Source organism: Myotis nattereri (genome assembly GCF_964212035.1).
Source record: "Myotis nattereri genome assembly, chromosome: 3".
NCBI lineage: Eukaryota > Metazoa > Chordata > Mammalia > Chiroptera > Vespertilionidae > Myotis > Myotis nattereri.
Window position 1 is genome coordinate 149,070,159 of NC_138077.1, and position 24,639 is coordinate 149,094,797.

The following is a 24,639-nucleotide window of genomic DNA, read 5'->3' on the forward strand; positions in this document are numbered from 1 at the left end:
TTCTAAAGACAATTTGCTAGCAATATAGTTTCTCCAAGTCCCTACACTGTTTCAAATAAAATCAGTTCTTTGTGGGAGAACTTCAGAGATGCACTGCCTCTCTCCCTGGACAAATATCTCTGAGTCATTGCTCCTCTTCTGGGCAAGGGTGGTAGCCTCTGGTCTTCCCCATGTGCCTCTCCCAGCTGAGAAACTCCTTCCTACAAGTGAGCCAGAGGGAGGGTGAGCAGGCCAGGCAATCTCAGCCCACTGTGCATCAGCTAGAGCCTTCACTCTGTGAGTGGGTCTGGGTGCAGGTTGGGAGCCCCAGGCTCCAGTGTTTGCAACTCAATGTTGGAGGGGATGAGAAATATGGTGGCCTGCCTCTCCCAGAGACATACCTAACCCTGCTTGAAAGAGGGAAGAGGGAGCCAGATGTTGTCAACTCCACGCACCAGGAACCAGCAATGGAGCGTTTGTCAAACTGAACTGTAAGATTAGAGTCACTCAAGGAATTAGGCCGACATAGCAAGCAAGCAGGAGGCAAGTTTATCAGAAGGAATGGGAGGATTGAGCCAGGGAAGGTTAGCACTCAGTCTCCGCTATCCTCAGGGTTGAATTTTATGTGCAAAACTGCAAGGGCGGAGGCTGGGGGACATAAGTGTTCTAGTCTGATTACATGGAGGCCATCGTCCTTCAACCCTATTAGTGCTGGTCTTTGAGGCTGTGGGCTGTAAGCTGCCTTTGTTATTTTTTGTCCTGCTGTCTCGCCCTCGGTGGGACTCCCTCCTGTTGAGCCAGATAGGGTGACTGCATGTAGTTCCATGAAATGAGGCTGGGGCCACTTTCTCCTTTGGGACTTTCTAGTTAGTCCGCCTGAGCCAAATGTCCTCTGCTGGCCTGTCATGAACTAGTTATGAAATCCTGTAAAATCCATGTACCCTCCCGTTTGCATAGCTTGCAGAGGTTCCTATCATGGTTGTTGAGTCACTGCTTTTTACTCAATGCTTTCAGTTACACATTCCTATAAATCATTCATTTCTAACAAAGTACTTTAGGAGGTCAGGACAGCCACGTCACATCTGAGTTTAAATAAAAGCCCAACCATCCAGTGAAAGGCAGAGAAGTAACAATCCACTCCAACCTACACTGAGGGGAAAAAACAGGTAAGAACTTTATTTTCTCATCAAAGCAGCTTTCTCTCTACCTCTAAAGGACTGTACTCTGAGGAATGGAGTCCAGGGTAAGGTTGGGGCAGGTGCGAGGGGTTTATAAGGATCAGTTCATTTTCCAAAGAACAATGAGCATGAGGATAGGTTGCAGCAGAGACCACGTGGGACAGGCAGTGAGGTGCATCCCGGTGATATCAGGTGGCAGCACATTCCTAACTGTCACTACTGTGCTTGGAGTAATTAGGCAGCAGCAGACAGGGGGCTAAGCTCAGAGTTCGAAATGCATTTCAATTGTCTTTTTCTTTGCCAACACTGTGTTGGCTGTAGACACAGTTAAATTACCATTGTCTTGATGGAACTTGGACAATTCTGATCTGACTGCAGCTGACATACTGAAAGGGCTACAGATATGCTATTTTCATGAGAAAGAAGCATAGAAAATGAGATGCAGCATAAACAGCCACCTGACAATGTTAAAAAAGAAGAAAAAAATACCTGAAACTCAGAGTGAAAAATGAAGATTCACAAAAACACCATACATTTTAGTCATATAGATGAGCTTGGTTTCAAAATGGATTACTCACTTAAAAGTAACTCATTTTCTGGTTGCCGGATGTGAGGAAGGATGGGGGGCTGGTGAAAATGGGGAAGGGATTAAGAAATACAAATTGGCAGTTATAACAGTCACAGGGATGTAAAGTAACACCTAGGGAATATAGTCAATAATCGTATATAATAAAGAGGGAATATGCAAATTGATCATCATGCCATCACAAAGATAGGGGGTGCCCACAGCGAAGGCAGGGTTTCTGTAACACAAGATGACTGTACCCACAGTGGAGGCTGCATTCCCGTAACGGATCTGAGGCTGCGCCCCCCGCCCGGCAGGACTTGACAGGGGGACCTGAGGCTGTGCCCCCACCCAGCAGGGCTTTGATGGGGGACCTGAGGTTGTGCCCCCTCCCACGGCAGGGCTTGACAGGGGAACCTGAGGCTGTGCCCCCCGCCCGGCAGGGCTTTGACAGGAGGACCTGAGGCTGTGCCCCCCGCCTGGCAGAGCTTGACAGGGGACATCAGGCCGTGGCTCCCACCCCATGGGGCTTGACAGGGGACCTCAAGGTGTGCCCTCCGCCCCGGCACCAAGCCTGGGGACCTAAGGTCGTGTCCCCACCCTGGTGCTAGGCCAGGGACCTCAGGCCATGCCCCCCCACCCCAAGGGGCTTCACGGGCGACCTCAGGCTGTGCCTTCCTCCCTGGCAACAGGCCAAGGGATCTCATGCTACCCTCCCCACCCCAGCACCACGCCGGGGGAACTGAGGGTGTGCTGGAGGACCTGAGGCTGCTCCACCTGCCCAGCAGGGCTTGATGGGGGACTTGAGGATGTATTTCCTGCCCCCAGGGGACCTGAGGCTGCATCCCCCGCCCAGCTTTGACAAGGGTGGGGCCAGCCGTGTCTGGATCTTGCCCAATGGATGTGGGGCTGGCTGGGCCTTTTTCTTACACCATTTTAAGGTGCTGCTGATTGGTGGAGACTTGGCTCTGGGTCTGGTGGTGTGCCCCAGACTCTGATAGAGGGAAGATTTTCATATACATTTTACTAATTTTCTTTCATCTCTGACAATTCTATTATAGAGAAAGGGAAAATAGCAATATTAAAATATTTCCTCTAATTAAACCCCTTTTTTATGTGCACTAACTTCATGCACCTGGCCAGTAGTCCACATAATAAAAGCCTAAGCAACCATTACAGCAGAACAAGTAAAACAACTGGTTGCTATGACATGCTATGACCACCAGGGGGCAGAGGCAAAATTCAGGAGCTGCCCCCTGGTGGTCAGTGTGCTTCCCCAGCCAACCTCCTGCAGCTTACCAACCTCCTGTTCACCCTCCCCTGGCTGGGTGGCCAACCCCTTACAGCCCTGCCCCCCACAACCAGCCAACCTCCCATGACCCATCCCCTAACCAGCCAACCTCCTGCAGCTCCTCCACCCCAATCCAGCCAACCTCCTAGGCCCCTACCTGGACGAGCTGGCCACAATTGGCCCCAATTGGGACTGGGCGATACTCTCCGATTGGTCCCTATTGCCTGCAAGGCTGAGGGACCCCACCCATGCACAAATTGGTGCACCGGGCTTCAGATATTGTTATAATTATGTATGCTGACATGTAGACCCATAGAAGAGATCCTTTTAAGGTATACAAATGTCTAACAACTATGTAGTACACTGAAATTCATATAATATCAATTATCAACTATAATTTTAAAATGACAATTTTTTAAAAATAAAATAAAATAAAAAATAGTTCCAATCAACCAGATCCAATTTCTTAGGGCCAACTTCTTTCTTACCCCTTACAAGTAGAATTTGGCCCCACTACTGTACTAAAAAGCTTTCTCTTTAAGAAACCTGCATTGCTGAAGCCGACATTTTGTATACCTGACCTGTCTATGCTCTCAAGCAAGTTTGTTCTTGCTTTCTGGAAACTGCTTCTGAATTCCTTGGCTTGGCATGAACTTTACTCATCACCTGCTTCTCAGACAACCCTCCCTCTCTCTCCTTACAGCTCTTCCTCTCCCTCTCTCTCCCTAGTTTCCTCCCCTCCTGTCTTCTTCCTGCTTCTCCTTCTACTCAACCTAATGAAAAACAGAACAAAACAGAATGCCTACAAGTGTATGATGGGAAATATATTTTCACCGAACAACCTAGGCTCCCCTGATCTGCCTCCTGATCTTTTAATCCATATTTCATAGTCTTTTGTTCCTTACAACACACACATGTATACACAAACATGGTTTTTGGCAATATTCAGTATTTGTAGTTGTGCACTCTTACCCCCTTTTAGTTGGAGGCTAATTTTTTGTGAAGCTAATGAAGTTGAAGTATAGGGCCCCTTGCTTGCACAAGCCCATATCAAGGCTGTGGGCAGGTCTCTAGTCCTGTTTTTCCTATAGTCATACATTTTTATAAAATTTGCAAATGTCAGTTATATTGGTTCCGCTTCCAGAATAACAGTATAAACAGTTCTGTGAACCCTCACTTCTGCAAAATAAGCACAATTAGTAGAAAAAACACATTTCAAATCTGTGAAAAATGCCCTGTCTGTTTTTGCACAGCAGTTAGAGTGTCGACCCTTGGATTGAAGGGTGGATTGAATGATTGCGGTGGGGGCAAGTGCAGGAGCAACCAATCCAAGTGTCTGTTTCACATAGATGTTTCTCTCTCTGTCTCACCTCCCACCCCCCCCACGACCACTCTCCCAAAAAATCAATGGAAAATATCCTCCAGTGAGGATTAACAAACAAAAAAAACAACTATGAAAATCATCCAAAGAGCATACATCTAATGATGAAACATTTATTCCCCAAAGTCGGTATTCATAATAGAATTAATTACCAAATAAATATTAAATTTCTTACACGTGGCTGGATGTAAACTACTCTCTAAACCCTATTCTATTTTATACTAATGTCCAGCAAATAAATCTTTTTATATATTTTCATTGATTTTTAGAGAGAGGAGGGAGACGGAGAGACAGTAACATCAATAATGAGAGAGAAACATTGATTGGCTGCCTCCTATGCATCCCCTACTGGGGACAAGCCTGCAATCCAGGCATGTACCCTGACCTGGAATTGAGCCCTGACCTCCCGGTTCATAGGCCCACGCTCAATCACTGAGTCACACCAGTCAGGTTCTCGTCTGAAAATTTTAATGACAATCTAAAAGGAAGTTTTCTATGGTAAATTAAAAATTTTGTTCATGAAAGTGGTTAAATGTTGATGTCCTTGTCATACCAATTTTTTTTTTAATGGACTACTTCAATTGCACTTCTGTAACTTGCTAAAAGAATACAAATCTTCCCCTCATCCATCTCACTGTTGACACAGAACTTTTGGCCATGTTGGGGAATTTTATGACTCTACATTCTGGATCAAAATAACCTGGTGAAAGTTCTTGATCTACTTAGAATGGAAATTCTAATCCATCCCATCCCCTTGCTTACAGATAAGGAGACACCCTGGACATGGCCTCACACATCCAGATGCCAGGCCCGGTGTGCCTCATTGAGAACACTAACACCCAACTAGTGGTTAATCCAGAAGCTTTGAAGATCCTGTCTGCCATTACACAGCCTGTTGTGGTGGTGTCCATTGTGGGTCGCTATCGCACAGGCAAATCCTACCTGATGAACAAGCTGGCTGGGAAGAAAAAAGGTGAGGGGCACCAGCTAAGCTCTACTAGATCCCTTCTGACTACCCAAACTCCCAGCTGTGTGTACGGTGCTACAGGAAGAGCAAGGTAGACATGGGGAGGATTTTTGAAAGCGAGCTTTTAATCTACCATTGTGCTCTTATTTTACTGTGGTCTCAAAGAGTCAACTTACTGTCTCTTCCCACTTTCCTTAATTTCCCTTTTATAAGCATAATTTTTATTCTTTTCCTAGAATTCTATGTTTAATTTTTTAAAGAATCGCCACATCATGTCCCACAGCAACTCTACCATTTTCCAGTATTCTAATTTCTCCACATTCTTGCCAATACCTTTAATTTTGTTGTGTGTATGGTGGTTTTTGTTGTTGTTTGTCTGTCTTTATTGATTTCAGACAGGGAGAGAGAGAGAGAGAGAGAAAGAGAAAGAAACATTAATAATGTGAGAGAATCATTGATTGTCTGCCTCCTGCACACCCCACACTGGGGATCAAGCTCACAGCAAACACAGGCTGGGAATTGAACCGTGACTTCCTGGTTCATAGGTCAGTACTCAACCACCAGTCACACTGGCCAGGCTGTTATTTTGTTTTTTTGATAGTGATCATCCTAATGGGTGTGAAATAGTATATCACTGTGCTTTTGATTTGTATTTACTGGATAGCTAATGCTGTTAATTATCTTGTTATGTGTTTATTGGTTATTCGCATATTTTCTTTAAGGAAATGTCTATTGTAGTCCTTGGCTCAATTTTTACTAGTAATTGGGTTTTTTGTATTCTGGTGTTTCATTGCAGGACTTGTTTATATATTCTGGATATCAATCCCTTAACTGAGAAATATTTTCCCCCATTCCATAGGATTCCTATGAAACTCTGTTGATAGTATCCTTTGACCCACAAAAGTTTTAATTTTGAATCCAACTTATCTATTTTTCTTTCATTGTTCATGCTTTTGGTGTCATATCCAAGAAATCATTCCAAAGTCAATATTATGAAACTTTCCCCCTATGTTTTCTTCTATGAATTTTATAGTTTTAGCTCTTACATGTAGGTCTTTGAACTCATTTGGGTAATTTTGTAGAAGGAAAGCTTTCTATCTTGCACCATTGAGTGTGATGCTGGCTGAAGGATTTTCATATATGGCTTTTATTACGTTGAGTTAGTTTACTTCCAGTACTACTTTGTTAATGTTTTTATAGTAAAAGGTGTTGGATATTTTTATGTATTGGATATTGGAATTTCCCTGTTTCTCTGTAAAATCAATACTGATTGTAGTTGGGGTTTTTTAAAATGTATTTTTATTGATTTAAGAGAGGAAGGCAGAGGAAAAGAGTGTTGGAAACATCAGTGATAAGAGAGAATCATCGATTGGCTGCCTCCTGCACATTCCACACTGGGGATGGAGCCCATAACCAGGGCATGTGTCCTGCCCCGTACTCGAACCATGATCTCCTGGTTCTTAGGTCGATGCTCAACCTCTGAGCCTTGCGAGCCAAGCTACTGGATGTGGTTTCTCATAACTTTGATTATGTTCATGTTTATCTCCATTTTAAGACACATATGCTATGAAAACTCCACTCCCTCTCTCTCCTCTCCCCCTGAAGGCTTCTCTATGGGCTATACGGTTCAGTCTCACACCAAAGGCATCTGGATGTGGTGTGTGCGTCACCCTAAGAAACCAAACTACACTTTAGTTCTGCTTGACACTGAAGGGCTGGGAGATGTAGAGAAGGTAAGCATTAAATATTCAATTTAGAGACAATCCCTTCACTTCTGGGTATTGTCTACACTATTTAATACTTTTTCTTTTCTTTTTTTAAAATTTTATTATTAATATTTTAATTTTTATTCAATTAAGAGCTGACAGTAAACCTTATGTGATTTTTTCATTTCTGATTATGTGCTAAGAGACCAAGTTTTGCAATCAGGAATGATGAAAATATAAGGAAGAGTCCTAGAAGAGCATAGTGCCCATTAGGTAGTATTCTAATTATTAACAAGAGTCTATAACTAAGCCAGTTAACACTGATGCATAAAGGTACCACCAACAAAATCAGTCATGAGTCCTATCCTTCAAAGAACTTTAATTAAGGATTAGCCGAAACCGGTTTGGCTCAGTGGATAGAGCGTCAGCCTGTGGACTGAGAGGTCCCGGGTTCGATTCCGGTTAAGGGCATGTACCTGGGTTGCGGGCACATCCCCGGTGGGGGATATGCAGGAGGCAGCTGATCGATGTTTCTCTCTCATTGATGTTTCTGACTCTCTCTATCTCTCTCCCTTCCTCTCTGTGAAAAATCAATAAAATATATTTTTTAAAAGGATTAATGTTCAGAATTCTTAACCTGAAGTTTAAATTTAAACCCTGTTATTAACACAGTGGCCTTAGAAAATTATTTCACTTCTTTTAACCTCAGCTTTCAGAACTGTATAACCAATGCAAAAGGTCAATATTTGCCTCATAGTGTTGTTTTAACTATTTAATAAGAACAGAAAGTGTTAGGTGAATAATAATGACTTGATAAAATAGCTATAAGTATTATTACTGTTACATAAGTCAATTTTTCTGTGAAAACAGAGAGAAAATTAAATTACATTGAAGGCTTTAGAGTGCCCACCAATCTGGACTCTTTGTTTTGCAATTATCTATCAATCATCATAAGAGGACCTAGTGAGAATCAGTATAACCAAGAATACTAATCAGAAGACTAGTCAAAGTATAAGTCTTACTAACAAGCATTTTCATTTGGATTTGTTTTCCTCTTATAAGACATTAATATAAAAAAAAAAGCCACTCCACTAAGTGAGCATCCGTTTACTACTGCTGATCTGGAAAGTGCCATGAGAACAAAACATAATCCTGGCCCAAATGTGTTCTGATTTCCAGGGTGACAACCAAAATGACTCCTGGATCTTTGCCCTGGCAATACTGCTGAGCAGCACCTTTGTGTACAATAGCATGGGGACCATAGACCAGCAGGCCATGGACCAACTGCAGTATCCTTTCTGTGGTCCAGAACAGCATCAAAATCAGAGGGGTGACTAGCATTTAAATACCAGCTCCCTGAAGGTGAATCCTGGCGAATCAAGTGCAAAAAGAGAAAGTATGAAAAATAATTCAAGGACAGGAAGAATTAACACTTGGGTTAGAAGCAAAGCCAAAACAAAGGTTTGGAATATGTGGGCCTAATATGGGATGAGAGGCACTGTACTTTTACACCATTTTTCCTTAGTTTGCTACTCAGCTATGTGACAGAGCTGACAGATAAAATAAGGGCAAAATCTTCACCTCCTGCAAATGGGGTTGAGGATTCAGCTGACTTTGTGAGATTCTTTCCAGATTTTGTGTGGACACTGAGGGATTTTTCCCTAGAATTGGAAGTAAATGGGCAACCCATCTCAGCAGATGAGTACCTGGAGAATTCACTTAAACTCAAGCAAGGTAAAGGGGACTGAGAACTGATTATTGGGAATCACAAGCTATTAGAAACGATCATCTTTTATTTTTCTACTAGTGGCCCGATGCACAAAATTCATGCACAGGGTGTGGAGGGGTGGAGGGGTGCCCCTCAGTCCGGCCTGCATGCTCTCTAATCTAGGACCCCTCAGGGGATGTTCGACTGCCAGTTTAGGCTCTGTTTGATCGGGCCTAAACTGGCAGTTGGACATCCCTCTCACAATCTGGGACTGCTGGCTCCTAACCGCTCACCTGCCTGCCTACTGATTGCACCTAACCACTCTACATGCCGGCCTGTTTGCCCCCAAATGCACCCCCACACTGGCCTACTTGCACCCCCTATGCCCATCTGCCAGCCTACTCGCCTCCAACTGCCCTTCTCTGCTGGCCTTATGGCCCCCAACTACCCTCCCCTGCTGACCTCATTGCTCCCAAATGCCTTCCCCTGCTGGCCTCATGGCTCTCTAGTGCCCTTCCTGGCCAGTCTCTGGGAAGGTCTCCCGGTCTAATTAGCATATTACTCTTTTATTAGTAAAGATTTAGTGTTTTTACATGTATACTTTTCTACTTCTTCTCAGCTGCCTAGTTCTAAGAATTAATGCTTGTTTAATATCTAAGTTCATAGATTTGATTTTGAATTATCTTCCCCCCTCTTCCAAGAAAAAGTTTCTGTTTCTTTCACCTTTCCCTGCACTGTTATCTGATTGATTTTTATCTCCCTGGTTAGGGCTTGTGGTGCTGTAATTAGCCAAAGAAAATGGAGTACAATGGGCATTTATTTAAAGAAAATAGGTTAAAGCTTAACAATGCACTAGCCAGGGGTTTTCAAACTATGGCCCACAGGCAAATGATGGCCAATGCAGCCTGCCAGCTATCCTACAAATAGGTTTTACTGGATGAATACTATGTAGACTGTCCATGGCTGCTTTCATGCTATAATAGCAGAATTGAATACTTGGAAAAGAAACCACCTGACCTGCAAAGCTCAATATACTTACCAATTGACCATTTACATAAAAAGTTTCCAAGCCCCTATATTAAGCAAAGCCATTTTTTATTATCTTTCTCCAGGTACCACTCCTAAAGATAAAAATTTTAACCAGCTCCGAAGTTGTATCCGACAGTTCTTCCCAAAGAAGAAATGCTTTATCTTTCATCAGCCCACTCATTGGAAGAAGCTATGCCAACTGGAGACAATTCATGATGATGAGCTGGAACCCGAATTCGTGGAAGAAGCTGCTGATTTCTGTTCCTACATCTTTAGCAATTCCAAAGTCAAAACTCTTTCAGGAGGCATCCAGGTCAATGGACCTGGTGAGTCCACTTCCCGGTCATTACTCTCACTGTCAAGACTAAAGAAAGGTGGACTAGCATCCACCTAGTTTCATCTCTAAAAAGTGCAAATCTACTATTACTATGGTATATTCCAGATGACACAACATTTCTAACAGACTTTATTAACCAGATTTTGTGGATGAGAAAAGATAGAAAAGACAAATTAAAAAGCTCCATTGGTTAAAATTTCCCTAATAAGCTGGACCTGTACTAATAAAAGAGTAGGTACATCATGCTCTTGTGTGACATCATCACAAGATGGCCACCAACATGTCATCACAATATGGCCACCACAAGATATTTACCACAAGGTATGTGCTAAAGATGGCTGCCACAAGATAGCTGCCAGATGATGGCCAGCAGGGGAGGGTAGTTGGGTGTTACCAGGACTGCAGAGGAGGGCAGGAACGGGCAATCAGGCTAGCAAGGGAGCAGTTAAGCATCAATCAGGCCAGCACAGGAGAGGTTAGGGGGCAATCAGGCTGGCAGGTAGGCAGGCAAGCAGTTAGGAGCCAGCAGTCCTGGATTGTAAGAAGGATATCCAACTGCCAGTTTAGTCCCGATCCCACAAGGTTGGAGAGGGTGCAGGCTGGGCTAAGGGACACCCCTCCAACCACCCCCTGTGCACAAATTTCATTCACTAGGCTTCTAGTCCCATATAATAGCTACTAGACAAATGTAGTACCTACATTTAACTAAAATTACATGTAGATTAATTAGAATTAAAGAAAATTAACAATTCTGATTACATGGCTAGTGGTTCCAATATTGGATAGCACATATAGCACATGACCATCATCACAGAAAGTTCTCTTGGACAGTGTTCGGCTAGAATAAATTAAATGGAGGACTCCTTTTAAAATTTATTTCTAATTTTTAATCCTCACCCAAGGATGTTTTTCCATGAATTTGAGAGGGAGAGAGAAACATCGATGTGAGAGAGAAACATTACTCAATTGCCTCCTGCATGCACCCCAACTGGGTATTGAATCCACAACCTACGTGTGTGCCCTGACCAGGAATCAAACCCACAACTTTTTGGTGCATGCAACGATGCTCTAACCAACAGAGACACCTGGCCAGGGCAGAGGTCTTCTTTTTAATTGTTTCACAAATATTGATTTTATAAATGCTTACCACGGATCAGAACTGATGATAGAGACATAAATGAGAGGGACCTTTCCTATACTAATGGTGCTTAGGGGTAAACACATGCACTCAATAAACACAGGTCTATGGTGCCTACAACAGAGGTTCTCACTGTTTGATATGTATCCATATAACTCAAGGATCTCGCCAGAGAAGAATTTAATTCAGTTGATCTGGAGCAGAGGTTGAGAGTCTGCATTTCTAGCAAACTTCCAGGTGATGTTAAGGACACAGATTCTGTGAGCCAAAAGAGTGTTGAGAGATATCATCAGATTTATAGAGGATGGACTTTTTCCTCACCTCACCTACAACAAACATTATCTTTTGTTCTCTATTTGTAGGGCTGGAGACTCTGGTGCTGACCTATGTCAATGCCATCAGCAGTGGGGACCTGCCCTGCATGGAGAACGCAGTCCTGGCTTTGGCCCAGATAGAGAACTCAGCTGCAGTGAAAAAGGCCATGGCCCACTATGACCAGCAGATGGCCAAGAAGGTTCAGCTGCCCACAGAAACCCTCCAAGAGCTCCTGGACCTGCACATGGCCAGTGAGAAAGAGGCCATTGAAGTCTTCATGAAGAATTCCTTCAAGGATGTAGACCATGTATTTCAAAATGAATTATCGGTAATTTTTTTTCATATGTGTATATGGATTAGGGTCACAGAAAGCAAACTACTACTAGAAAATAAAATGGGTACTTATCATGAGAGAAGGAATTATTACTAGATTTCAAAATGACAAAAACCACTATTTGTCATTATTATTGTAAGAAGAACCAATTTTGTTATGATTGACTTAAAGTTTGAATATTTTTTTCCTTTCATGCATAAACTAATACTATTTCTCATAATTTAATTAAATGAATGCAGGTAACAATCGAAGCTTTTCATCAAGTTACATGCTTGCTGTTATCAGACAAATTTCATATTATAGCCAAACACAAAGAAAGATGTAGTCTTAGTGATCTTTTTTTTTTATTGCTTAAAGTATTACAAAGGGTATTACATATGTGTCCACCCCCCCCCAACCCCGCAATAGACAGTCCCCTAGCCTCCCCTATCCCCCAGTATCTTATGTCCATTGGTTATGCTTATATGCATGCATACAAGTCCTTTGGTTGATCTCTTACCCCCCTACCTCCTGCCCCCCAACCCTCCCCAGACTTCCCGCTGCAGTTTGACAATCTGTTTGAGGCAGCTCTGCCTCTGTATCTATTATTGTTCAAAAGTTTATAATGGTCTCTATTATCCATGAATGAGTGAGATCATGTGGTATTTTTCCTTCATTGACTGGCTTATTTCACTTAGCATAATGCTCTCCAGTTCCATCCATGCCGTTGCAAATGGTAAGAGTTCCTTCCTTTTGAGAGCAGCATAGTATTCCATCGTGTAGATGTACCACAGTTTTCTAATCCATTCATCTACTGATGGGCAATTAGGCTGTTTCCAGATCTTAGCTATGGTGAATTGTGCTGCTATGAACATAGGGGTGCATATATCCTTTCTGATTGGTGTTTCTGGTTTCTTGGGATATATTCCTAGAAGTGGGATCACAGGGTCAAATGGGAGTTCCATTTTCAGTTTTTTGAGGAAACTCCATACTGTCTTCCATAGTGGCTACACCAGTCTGCATTCCCATCAGCAGTGCACAAGTGTTGCTTTTTCTCCACATCCTCTGCAGCACTTGTTTGTTGATTTGTTGATGATAGCCAGTCTGACAGGTGTGAGATGGTACCTCATTGTTGTTTTGATTTGCATCTCTCAGATGATTAGTGACTTTGAGCATGTTTTCATATGTCTCTTGGCTTTCTGAATGTCCTCTTTTGAAAGGTGTCTATTTAGGTCCTTTGCCCATTTTTTGATTGGATTGTTTATCTTCCTTTTGTTAAGTTGTTTGAGTTCCCTATAAATTTTGGATATTAGGCCCTTATCAGATATGACATTGGCGAATATTTTTTCCCACACAGTGGGTTTTCTCGTTGTTTTGTTGATGGTTTCTTTTGCTGTGCAGAAGCTTTTAATTTTGATGTAGTCCCATTTGTTCATTTTCTCTTTAGTTTCAAGTGTCCCAGGAGCTGTATCAGTGAAGAAATTGCTTCGGCATATGTCTGAGATTTTGTTGCCTTTGGATTCTTCTAGAATTTTTATGGTTTCCTGTCGTACATTTAAGTCTTTTATCCATTTTGAGTTTATATTTGTGTATGGTGTAAGTTGGTGGTCTAGTTTCATTTTCTTGCATATATCTGTCCAATTTTCCCAACACCATTTATTGAAGAGACTATCTTGACTCCATTGTATGTTCTTGCCTCCTTTGTCAAATATTAAATGAACATATTGGTTCGGGCCAATTTCTGGGCTCTCTATTCTATTCCATTGATCTATATGCCTATTCTTGTGCCAGTACCAGGCAGTTTTGAGAACAGTGGCTTTGTAATACATCTTGATATCTGGTATTGAGATCCCACCTACTTTGTTCTTTTTCAGGATTGCTGCAGTTATTCGGGGTCTTTTTTTATTCCAGATGAATTTTTGGAGAGTTCGTTCTAGATCTATGAAGTATGCCGTTGGTATTTTAATGGGAAGTGCGTTGAATTTATAAATTGCTTTGGGTAGTATGGACATTTTAATGATGTTGATTCTACCAATCCATGAACACGGTATGTTCTTCCATCTATTTATGTCTTCCTCTATATCTTTTTTCAACGTCCTGTAGTTTTCTGAGTAGAGGTCTTTTACCTCTTTAGTTAAGTTTATTCCTAGGTAGCTTAATTTTTTTGGTGCGATGGTAAACGGGATTGTTTTTATAATCTCCCTTTCTGAAAGTTCACTATTGGTGTATAGAAATGCCTCAGATTTCTTGGGGTTAATTTTGTATCCTGCTACATTGCCAAATTCATGTATTAAGTCTAGTAGCTATTTGATGGAGTCTCTAGGGTTTTGTATGTATAATATCATGTCGTCTGCAAATAAGGACAGTTTTACTTCCTCTTTTCCAATTTGGATGCCTTTTCTTTCTTCTTCTTGCCTAATTGCAATGGCTAACACTTCCAGTACTATGTTGAACAGGAGTAGTGAGAGGGGGCATCCCTGTCTTGTTCCTGTTCTTAGGGGATATGGTGTTAGTTTTTGTCCATTGAGTATGATGCTGGCTGTGGGCCTGTCATAAATGGCTTTTATTATGTTGAGGTATGATCCTTCTACTCCCGCCTTACTGAGAGTTTTTATCAAAAATGGGTGTTGAATTTTGTCAAATGCTTTTTCTGCATCAATTGATATGACCATGTGTTTTTTTTCTTTCATTTTCTTTATGTGATGTATCACGTTTATTGATTTGCAGATATTGTACCATCCTTGCATCCCTGGGATTAATCCTACTTGGTCATGGTGTATGATCTTTCTGATGTACTTCTGGATCTGATTTGCTAAGATTTTGTTGAGGATTTTGGCATCTATGTTCATGAGGGATATTGGCCTGTAATTCTCTTTGATTGTGTTGTCTTTACCTGGTTTTGGTATTAGGGTGATGCTGGCTTCATAGAATGAGCTTGGAAGTGTTCCTTCCTCTTGAATTTTTTGTAGTAGTCTGAGGAGGATAAGTTTTAGTTCTTCCTTGAATGTTTGGTAAAACTCCCTTATGAAGCCATCTGGTCCTGGGCTTTTGTTTGATGGAAGCTTTTTGATGACTGCTTCAATTTTTTCCATAGTTATTGGCCTGTTGAGATTTTTAGATTCTTCCTGATTGAGTTTTGGAATGTTGTGTTTTTCTAGGAATTTGTCCATTTCCTCCAGGTTGTCTAGTTTGTTGGAGTAGAGCTGTCCATAGTATTTTTTAACAATCCTTTGTATTTCTGTCTTATCTGTTGTTATTTTTCCTCTTTCATTTCTGATTTTGTTTATTTGGGTCATCTCTCTTTGCTTCTTGGTGAGTCTAACTAGAGGTTTGGCAATCTTATTTATCCTTTCAAAGAAACAGCTCTTGGTTTCATTGATTTTCTGTATTTTTTTTTGTCTCTATGTCATTTATTTCTGCTCTAATCTTTATTATCTCCTTCCTTCTGCTCACTCTGGTGTTTTCTTGTTGCTCTCTTTCTAATTCTTTGAGTTGTAGAGTTAGATGATTTACTACCATTGTTTCTTGTTTTTTGATATAGGCCTGTAGAGCTATAAACTTCCCTCTCAGGACTGCTTTCATTGTGTCCCATAGGTTTTGGATTATTGTGTTTTAATTGTCATTAGTTTCCAGGACGTCTTTAATTTCTTCTTTGATCTCATTGGTAACCCAATCAATATTTAATAGCATGCTATTCAGCTTCTAGGTGTTTGAGTATTTTGGGTTGTTTTTATTGTAGTTTATTTCTAATATTATGCCATCGTGGTCTGTGAAGATGCTTTTTATGATTTCAATCTTCTTGAATTTGGGGATACTTTGCTTGTGACCCAATATGTTGTCTATTTTTGAAGATGTCCCATGAGCACTTGAGAAGAACGTATATTCCCTGGCTTTGGGGTGAAGTGTTCTGAAGATGTCTATTAAGTCCATCTGATCTAGTGAGTCATTTAGGATTGCTGTATCTTTGCTGATTGTTTGTCTATAGGACTTATACAGTGTTGTCAGTGGTGTATTAAAGTCCCCTACTATGATTGCATTGTTGTCGATCTTTCCTTTGATATCTTCCAGGAGTTTTTTTATGAATTTGGGTGCTCCTGCATTGGGTGCATATATGTTTACCAGGGTTATAACTTCTTGTTGTATTGATCCCTTTAGTATTATGAAGTGGCCTTCCTTATCTCTTGTTATGGCCTTCACATTGAGGTCTATTTTGTCCGATATAAGTATTGCTACCCCAGCTTTCTTTTCCTTTCCATTTGCCTGAAAGATATTTTTCCATCCTTTCACTTTCAGTCTGTGTGAGTCCCTTCTAATGAGGTGGGTTTCTTGTAGACAGCAGATGTATGGGTCATGTTTTTTTTTTATCCATTCAGCCACTCGATGTCTTTTGGTTGGAGCATTTAGTCTGTTTACGTTTAAAGTTATTATTGAAAGGTACTTGTTTGTAGCCATTTCTTTTTTTGTCTGGCTGTTTTCTTTCTGAGCTTTTTATTTCTTCTTTTTATACCAGACCCTTTAGCATTCCTTGCATTGCTGGCTTGGTGGTGATAAACTCCCTTAGCCTTTTTTTGTCTGTGAAGCTTCTTATTTCCCCTTCAAGTTTGAATGATAGCCTTGCTGGATAGAATATTCTTGGATTCAGTCCTTTGCTTTGCATCACTTTGTAAATTTCCGTCCATTCTTTTCTGGCCTGATGTGTTTCTGTTGAGAAATCATTTGATAACTAATGGGAGATCCCTTGTATGTGACTTTCCGTCTCTCTCTTGCAGCCTGTAAGATTTTCTCTTTGTCCTGAACATTTGCCATGGTAATTATGTGTCTTGGTGTGGGTCTTTTTGGATTCACCTTGTTTGGGACTCTCTGGGCTTGTGTGACTTTTTTCTTCCCCACCTCAGGGAAGTTTTCTGATATTATTTCTTCAAATAGGTTTTCTAATCCTTGTTCACCTTTCTGTTGTTCTGGTACCCCTATTATTCGTATGTTGTTTTGTTTCATGTTGTCCCAAAGCTCCCTTAGGCTCTCCTCCTGTCTTTTCATTTTTTTCTCCAATTGCAGTACATTTTGGGTGTGTTTTGCTTCCTTGTCTTCTAATTCACTAATTCGGTCCTCCGCTTCTCCTAGTCTACTGTTGATACTTTCAATGGTGTTTTTTATTGCAGCTATATCACTCTTCATTTCTTCCTGGGTCTTACTTAAGTTGTTGATTTTTTCATCTGTTTCTTCTTGCTTCTTGCAGAGGTTGTCGATTTTTTCCTCCATCCGGTTTATGCACTCTAGGACCCTTATTCTGAATTCTTTTTCTGTCATGTTGCATGCCTCTGTATCATTTAGCTGCTTGTCTGGCTAGCCCTCCTTTTCTTTCCTTTGGGGGTTTCTTTGTCTACCCATGTTTGATATCCCTGACATATCTAGACGTTGAGTCATTCAGTGGCTGCTCCCTGGGTGGCAGTGACTTCTTGGGCTGTGTTTGCTCTTCGGGCGGTTGTGGTAGCAGCTGCTCTTCAGTTCAGTTGGCAGCAGCTCCTCTGGTGGGTGCTGTTCACAGCTTTGGTGGCTCTTCTGGCTGGTGGGGCGAGGTTTCACGTACAGCTGCTGTTCCTCAGCAGAGGGTGTGGTGCTCAGGAGGCTGCTGTTGCTTAGATCTGCTGCGTTGATTTAAGGGCACAAAATACAACACAACAAGGCACCACGTACCAGGCATTATACACAAATATATTCACGATATTAATAACCCCAAATAAAGGTGACCAACCAAATTAGGATAATTAGGGGATAAGGAAGAAGGAAGAGAAAAAGAAAAATTAGAAAAAAGAATAGAAAAGTAGGTACCAAAAAAAGGAGTGCAAAAATGAAATTGGGAAAAGGAAGGGGGGAATATAAAAGTGAGAAAAGAAAAGAAAAAAAAAGAGCGAAAAGAGAGAATGAATTGGAAGAGGGGAAGAGACTTTTTATATGAGGAGAATACTCCTATAGAACCGCCACTAATCTCATCAAATTCCAGCAACAGCTCCCTGGAGATGGATGCAAACTAGAAACAACCAATAATATAACGATGAAAATAGAATGGAGAACACTAATCCCAAAATAAAATAAAGAGAAAATAAAATGGCACTTTAAAAGATGGTAAAATGGTAGCAGTAATAATACTGGTTAAAAATAAGAAGGTAGTATTAAAAGGGTAAAATCAGGTGATGGAAAAAGAAGAAAAAAAAAGAAGAAGAAAAAAAAGGAAAAAAAGGAAAAAAAAATTGGTTTCTTAGTTAAAAGGTGCAAAGAGAAAAAAAAAATTGCAGTAGTGAAGGTCCTTCGATTCTTCTATTCTTCAGTCTGGTTCGCCTTTAGTCCTGCCAGGTATTCAGGAGAGTGTTGAGTTTCCCTGCGATACACTGTTCCTCTGTGTTGTAAACCACAGTCCTTATTTTAAAGCAGGCCGTATTTGTTTCCCAGACTGCCTTATTTTGTGTTTAGCAAAGAGTCAGTTTGTGGCTCAGCCTCTGGGTGGCAGTGTTCTGGGGTTGGCCTCTGAGGCTATAGGGCTTCTCAATCGCAGCTAAAACTGATTTAGAGAGGTCAACTATCCAGACCTCTGTGTTGTTGGTTCCTTAATAGTTCCCTCCTCTGTGTTGTTGCTGGGATTGAAAATCCCTCTATAGGCCAGACCCTGTTAACTCCCAGGAACTGATCAGATTATTTTAATCCTTGATCTTGTTCAGGGTGGAATCTGGGTGTGGCTGTGCTCCTTGCCTGGGGGCTGGGGGGAGGAGTCTCACTCTCTGGAGAGAATGGCTACCCCATTCCTGGGCTCAGGGGTGTCTCAGCACTCAAGTCGCTGCCACCTCTCCTGGCCCCCCTTCTCTCCTCAGGCTCTCCCCAGATTCCACTCCTCCGCACCCTCTCCCTCTCTTCAGCATAGGTGAGTGTCTGTATCCGAAATGTCCCATGAACAGGATTCAGTGAAAACAAACAAACACCGGCCGCGGAAATGGGGAAGGCTGAGTCTCTGTATGCTCCTCTCTTACCGGCACTGCATGGTCTGGTCAGCTCTTCAGGCTGCCCCCTTTAGGCTCAGTCCTCCGTGATCATAGAACCCAGCTCTCAAATCCCCCGGTGGCGCCAGGAATCCCACAGATCTCCTTTCCCCCGTCAGGGGCTGTGCCTGTCCCAAGGGACGTGGCTGTCTGCCACGCGGTCTCCCTCCGACCCTCTGGGCTCAGAGGTCTGGCAAACTTTCCTGCCCAAATCCCTGGTGTTTTTTTTTTAAATTTCCAGGGGAGTTCTGCCCTTCCCGGCTGCAAACCGTCTCACCAGCTGAGCAATTTCGACAATTCGGGGTGGGTGTTATTAGTTTCAGCTGCTCACTCCATTTGCTCCGGGACACGACCCGGTACACGTCTGCCTATATCGCCGCCATCTTCTTTCTCTAGTCTTAGTGATCTTGAGCAAGCTTACATTGAGCCACCTTTCTTCCATATGCAATCGCTGGTCCAATGTGAAAAGCAGAAGTTTCTTTCTAAAGGTGTATTTGTTGGACTAGAGAACCTAGTCCTGACCTATGTCAATGCCATCAGCAGTGGGGACCTGCCCTGCATGGAGAATGCAGTCCTGGCCTCGGCCCAGAGAGAGAATTTGGCTGCAGTGCAAAAGGCCATGGCCCACTATGACCAGCAGAAAGGTAGCATCAATGCTAACATAAAGCCAGCAATCTCTGCCATGAACTTCACCTCCAAGGAGAAAGGGTCTCCAATAGAAAGACAGGATCAGCAGGAAGGATGTGGTCTTGCTGAGGTGCCTGTAAGTTTTTACAGGGTCACAGACTGGTTTTTGAGAAGCCTTTCCAAAAATCCTGAGCTCAAGCTAACATTTTTCTCTGTACTCTTTCTACTTCCTATTTTCACATTAAAGGACCAGCTACAAAAAAGGAGAGATGACTTTTGTAAAGAGAATGTAAAAGCATCATCGGATCGCTGCTCAGCTTTACTTAAGCGTATCTTCCATTCTTTAGAAGAACATATAAAGCAGGGGGTTTATAATAAACCCGGAGGATATCATCTCTTAATGCAGACTGTGAATGAGTTGAAGATAAAGTATCTTCAGGAACCCAGGAAGGGAATACAGGTAACCAGAATTTATCTGTCTATCTGTTGCTCCCCTCAACCCCACACTTCCCTTCCTCCCGGTCTCCCTCCACCTCCTTTCCTTGGATCTGCTCTCTCCACGATGGCTTCATTCCTCACCCCACAGCTCCAAAAGTAGAGCCCTCATCGGAGAACAGAGACTCTGAATCTATATTTATATCAATCTCTTACAAAGGTTTCTGCTTCATAGGGTGCCAGGCTTGGTCGACCTGCAGCAAGTGCCCACCCTGTGACAGGGACCCCTTGACCAGCACAAGGACCAGGGAAAGCAAACAATTCCTACAGGAAAAGATGGGGGTCAAATAGGAATAAGTGCTTCCTGTGATTTCCTAATACTAATGCCATGTTCTCTGGGTCCTAGAGTGAAGAAGTTCTTCAGACATACCTGAGCTCCAAGGAGTCTGTGATTGATGCAATTCTACAGACAGACCAGACTCTCACAGAAAAGGAAAAGGAGATTGAAGGTGAGGAGTAAGTCAAGAGACTGGATAGCCTCAACAGCTTTTAAAAGTTTAAATAATTTGGCTTGGGGAACCGGGGGGTCCTTAAACAAGAGCCAGATGAGCAAAGATGCCTATTACTCTCCAAAGTCAGTCTCACGGGGGCATAGGCAGTCAGCAGCAACAATGGCAGGTAAGTTCACAAAGAAAAAAAAGCAAGGTGGTCACCCACATGAATTTGTCTTCTTCCTTTCCTCCTGGCAGTGCAACGTGTGAAAGCTGAATCTGCAGAGGCTACAGCAAAAATGCTGGAGGAAATGCAAAAGAAGAATCAGCAGATGATGGAGGAGAGAGAAAAGAGTTACCAGGAACATGTGAAACAATTGACTCAGAAGATGGAGCAGGAGAGGGCCCAATTAATGGCAGAGCATGAGAGGGTTCTGGCTCTTAAACTTCAGGTATTAAATGGCATCACCTTGAGGTTTCTCTTTTTCTGATTACTGTCCACTCTCCCTGACCTCTTTGTGTGTCTGTTAGAAAACGAAACCTGGAAGGACCTTGCTTGCCCCCTTGTACCTTTCAATCCCTGTCTGTTTGCCTGATTGGAGCCTGCCTATGTTGGGTTATTTAAAAAAAATTATATTCCTTTATCTCACATCCAGTCCTTCATCAGTACATTCTTCAATCGATGGTAGCTATTATCTTCCAGGCATTGCAAATATGTCTTATCTGTATCTCTTGCTTAATATTATATGGAGCAAGAATTGCTGTGTACCTATACCTTAGGAGAAGAAACAGAGGTTCAGAAAAGATGAGCTTTTATAAGGTCACACAGATCGGTAAGATATCTGAACCTCCTTCAAACTTAGAGGAATCTACAATCACTGTTTTTCTGTGACACCTGGTATGACTTTGGTTCTAAGAGAACCTTTATGAGCAGAAAGACTCCTTGCCTCTCACACCTGTGTCTTCCACTCCTGATTGCTATGCCCTACTCCTAGTTTGTGTATTGAGTTATGTGCAGAAATCCTGTGTGGACAGTTAGGGGCCTTGATGTCTTTAATTATATCCTGCTACTCTTGCCCCCAAGCTGTGGAAGCTTAAATCAAATTCCCTGATCTAAGATTCAGGCACTTCCTTAGATTTTGAAATTTTTTTTATTTCTGTCATGTTTATGTATATAAAAGTCTGAGTATAGTTGTGTGTGTGTGTGTGTGTGTGTGTGTGTGTGTGTGTAAAAGAGTCGATAAGATTTGAAAACAACCATATGACTAAGATTGCCCACATATGTTGTGCAGAAGTAATGGGACTTATTTTATCACTATATAAGAAGGTATAAGCCAAAATCTATCTCAGCTAAAGGAAGCTCAAGAAAAGCAATCATGCAACTAGGATGTCCAAGAGAAAGTATAATGAATATTTATGGTAGAGAAAATTTCAAGAAGAAATTAAATACTAAGAATGTGGATACTAGCTAGAAGTTGAAATTTGCTTACTGCTGTACTTTATTTACTCTTATTTGTCCCTTTTTAGGAACTGGAAAAGTTAAAAAAGGAAGGATTACAAAATGAGACCAAACAACTTCAGAGAGTAGTTGACAATCTCAAGGAGGCCATGGCAGGACTCAAGAAGCCTTGTACATTAATCTAAAGACCTAATTCAAAGAGCTTCCCTGGTCACTCTACCCAAGGCATAACTCAAGCAGTTTTAGAATCTGGAAAAATGTCACAACTTGAGAAAAAGTGAGCTTCTTTAAGCTGATAAAAGAAATCTACAAAAAACCCTTCACCTAACACACTTAATGATAAAAAATGGAAAGCTTTGCCCCTAACACAGTAATAAAGCAAGGATGTGCAGTCTCCCAGCTCCTGTTAAACAGTATAATCAAAGGTTTCCTACAATATGGCAAAAGAAAGAAAGAAAGAAAGAAAGAAAGAAAGAAAGAAAGAAAGAAAGAAAGGAAATTGCCTTTATTCTCACACACTTTGATTATCCACATAGAAAAATCCCAGGGAATCTGCAACAAAAACAAAAAACAGCAACAACAAAAACTCTTGGGACAAATACGTGAGTTTAACAAGGTCATAAGATTCAAGGTCAATTCAGAAAAATCCACTTTCAACTGTATTTTCATATAAAAGCAATGGACTATTGCAAACCAAAAATTAAAAAACAATACCACTTACAATAGCTGTTGTGTTTTTTTTTTTTTTTTAAAAAAAAGATGCAATACTTCTGTAGAAATATAACTAAACATGCACACAATCTTCTATGCTGAAAAACATTCTAAGACCAAGAGATTATGGGATCGATCATGATGTATGAATTTCCTTAGATTCCAACTCCCCTGTTGTTTTTGTGATGTTCCTTTTACTCATTGTAGAGAAGAAGGTTCAAGACCCTTATTATTAGAGCTATCCCTGTCAAAAGCATATGCCTAGTATTTGTTACGTTTCCCTGAGCACTAAAAATATGGCAATTGTGGGGGGCAGAGGTGGTATGGAGGGGGTCAATGGGAAAACGGAGGGATAGCTGTAATACTATTCTATATAATAAAAGCCTAATATGCAAATCGACCAGAACGACCAGTTGGTGTGGGGCAGGGCTGGCGAGCAGGCAGCACCAGGCCAGCCAAGGCAAGTGCCAGTGGGCAGAGGGAGGGGACAGCGATTGTGGGGAGATGGGCAGGGGGCGGTGGTGGCGGGGGGCAATGGGGGGGGTGAGGCTGGCCACTCCCAGCACCATGCCCCGATCGGCCCGTAAGGGAGGCCAGACTATGGCTCAGGCCCATTCCATGGGGGAGCAGGCCTAAGCCATCAGTTGGATATCCCCCGAGGGCTCCTAGTCTGCAAGAGGACGCGGGCTGGGCTGAGGGACCCCCCAAGCGCACGGATTTTCTTGCATCAGGCCTCTAGTCAACAGTAAAGGTAAATTAAATATGTATATCCATGGTGTGTTAGGTTTTTATCCAAAAAGAAAGAGGAAAAAATATGGCTCAGAACTCAGTGCCACATAATATGACTACTACACACACACACACACACACACACATGCACACACACATGCACACACACAGACACACTCTACCCTTCCCACTCACCATGAGTTCTTTAACAGACAGGATTTCATAGAACACAAGACAGGAAAACTTACTCAGAGTTTTTTCCCCCAAAACTATGTTCAAAACAGAGTCCCCAGGGAGTTAGGTGTGGCTTCATGAAAAGCAGCCATTGCTTAGGCTACAGGGATCATTCATTCAAAAAACTTTGGTTGAATACCTATCACATTCTGCCAAGGAGTGGGAATAGAGTTGTAGTTCTTCTCTTAAAGAGCTCATAGTCTAGTGGTGAAGACAGAGATTAAATAATACAGAAAACTAATGCCCAAGAAATTGAGTGGAGAGGATTTCTGATTTAGGAAGGAGTTTCTCTAATCCCTCTACCCCAATATATCTGAGATGGCTCCTTAGTTTGTCTTAACCATATTTCCCTTTTCAGTCAATTAGTGGAAAAAAGAAATCCAATTTGGGAGGGAGAGATAAAAGAGACAGTGCCTATCAACTGGCCCCAGAAAATCTATTTAATGAACAGTGCGTCATGCTCACAGTGTCTCTCTTGGAGTTGATCCTTAAAGAAATGAAATGAAGAAAGCAATGGGTTTCATCTAGTGGCCAATATTATTATTACTCTTCACAGAACTTCACTACCTTTTATCACCAGTTTATTGTTTGTCTTCCCCACTAGAATACAAGTGGGCAGGAACATTACCTATTTTGCATATCATGGGCTCAGCCATCTAGAAGGGCTCCTGGAATGCACAATAAAAAATTTTTAAACACACGAATAAACAACTTAATGAAGAGTTTATCATCCCACCACCATTCCTCATGCTTCTCCCTGAAAGTTTAACATTTGATTGTTTAATATCATATTGAATATTACAGGAATTGGATACTTATCTAAGTTCTTGTACTATTTAGAGTACAGCCTTCTCTCTCTCCCTGTCTGTCTCCATAAAGGATGTCTTCATTATTCCTTCTTTATAGACCTACAGAACCTAGTGTTGATTTACGTTCCTGCCATTGCTCTGGGGATCCAGCTGACAGAAAGCATGTTGTGCCGCCAGCAGCAGTGCTAAAAGGACACTGCACACTAGGA

General features: G+C 41.9%; 1 protein-coding gene across 3 annotated transcripts; it reads left to right on the top strand.

Annotated features, from left to right (window-relative positions):
* Positions 1-1,089: 1,089 nt before the first annotated feature.
* Positions 1,090-22,668, top strand: LOC308516727 (guanylate-binding protein 1-like). 3 transcript variants are annotated; one of them, XM_081087793.1, is made up of 11 exons: positions 1,090-1,145; positions 5,159-5,367; positions 6,967-7,094; positions 8,247-8,356; positions 8,605-8,801; positions 9,888-10,130; positions 11,642-11,922; positions 19,810-20,022; positions 20,404-20,506; positions 20,747-20,940; positions 22,016-22,668. In XM_081087793.1, exons 2-11 carry the CDS (start codon positions 5,178-5,180, stop codon positions 22,130-22,132), a joined length of 1,776 nt encoding a protein of 591 aa, XP_080943919.1. In that variant the 5' UTR covers positions 1,090-1,145; positions 5,159-5,177; the 3' UTR covers positions 22,133-22,668. The 3 variants fall into 3 exon arrangements, with proteins under 3 accessions (XP_080943919.1, XP_080943921.1, XP_080943920.1); XM_081087795.1 differs by lacking the exon at positions 6,967-7,094 and having other exon boundaries at positions 1,100-1,145; XM_081087794.1 differs by lacking the exons at positions 1,090-1,145; positions 6,967-7,094 and having other exon boundaries at positions 4,870-5,367.
* The last annotated feature ends 1,971 nt before the right edge of the window (positions 22,669-24,639 follow it).

Bases quoted from the DNA above. Each gene is read 5' to 3' on its own strand.
- LOC308516727 (XM_081087793.1), top strand. From the start codon at position 5,178: ATGGCCTCACACATCCAGATGCCAGGCCCGGTGTGCCTCATTGAGAAC. The intron at 20,023-20,403 runs GTAACCAGAATT...TCTGGGTCCTAG, and splicing joins AACCCAGGAAGGGAATACAG to AGTGAAGAAGTTCTTCAGAC. The intron at 20,941-22,015 runs GTATTAAATGGC...GTCCCTTTTTAG, and splicing joins TTCTGGCTCTTAAACTTCAG to GAACTGGAAAAGTTAAAAAA.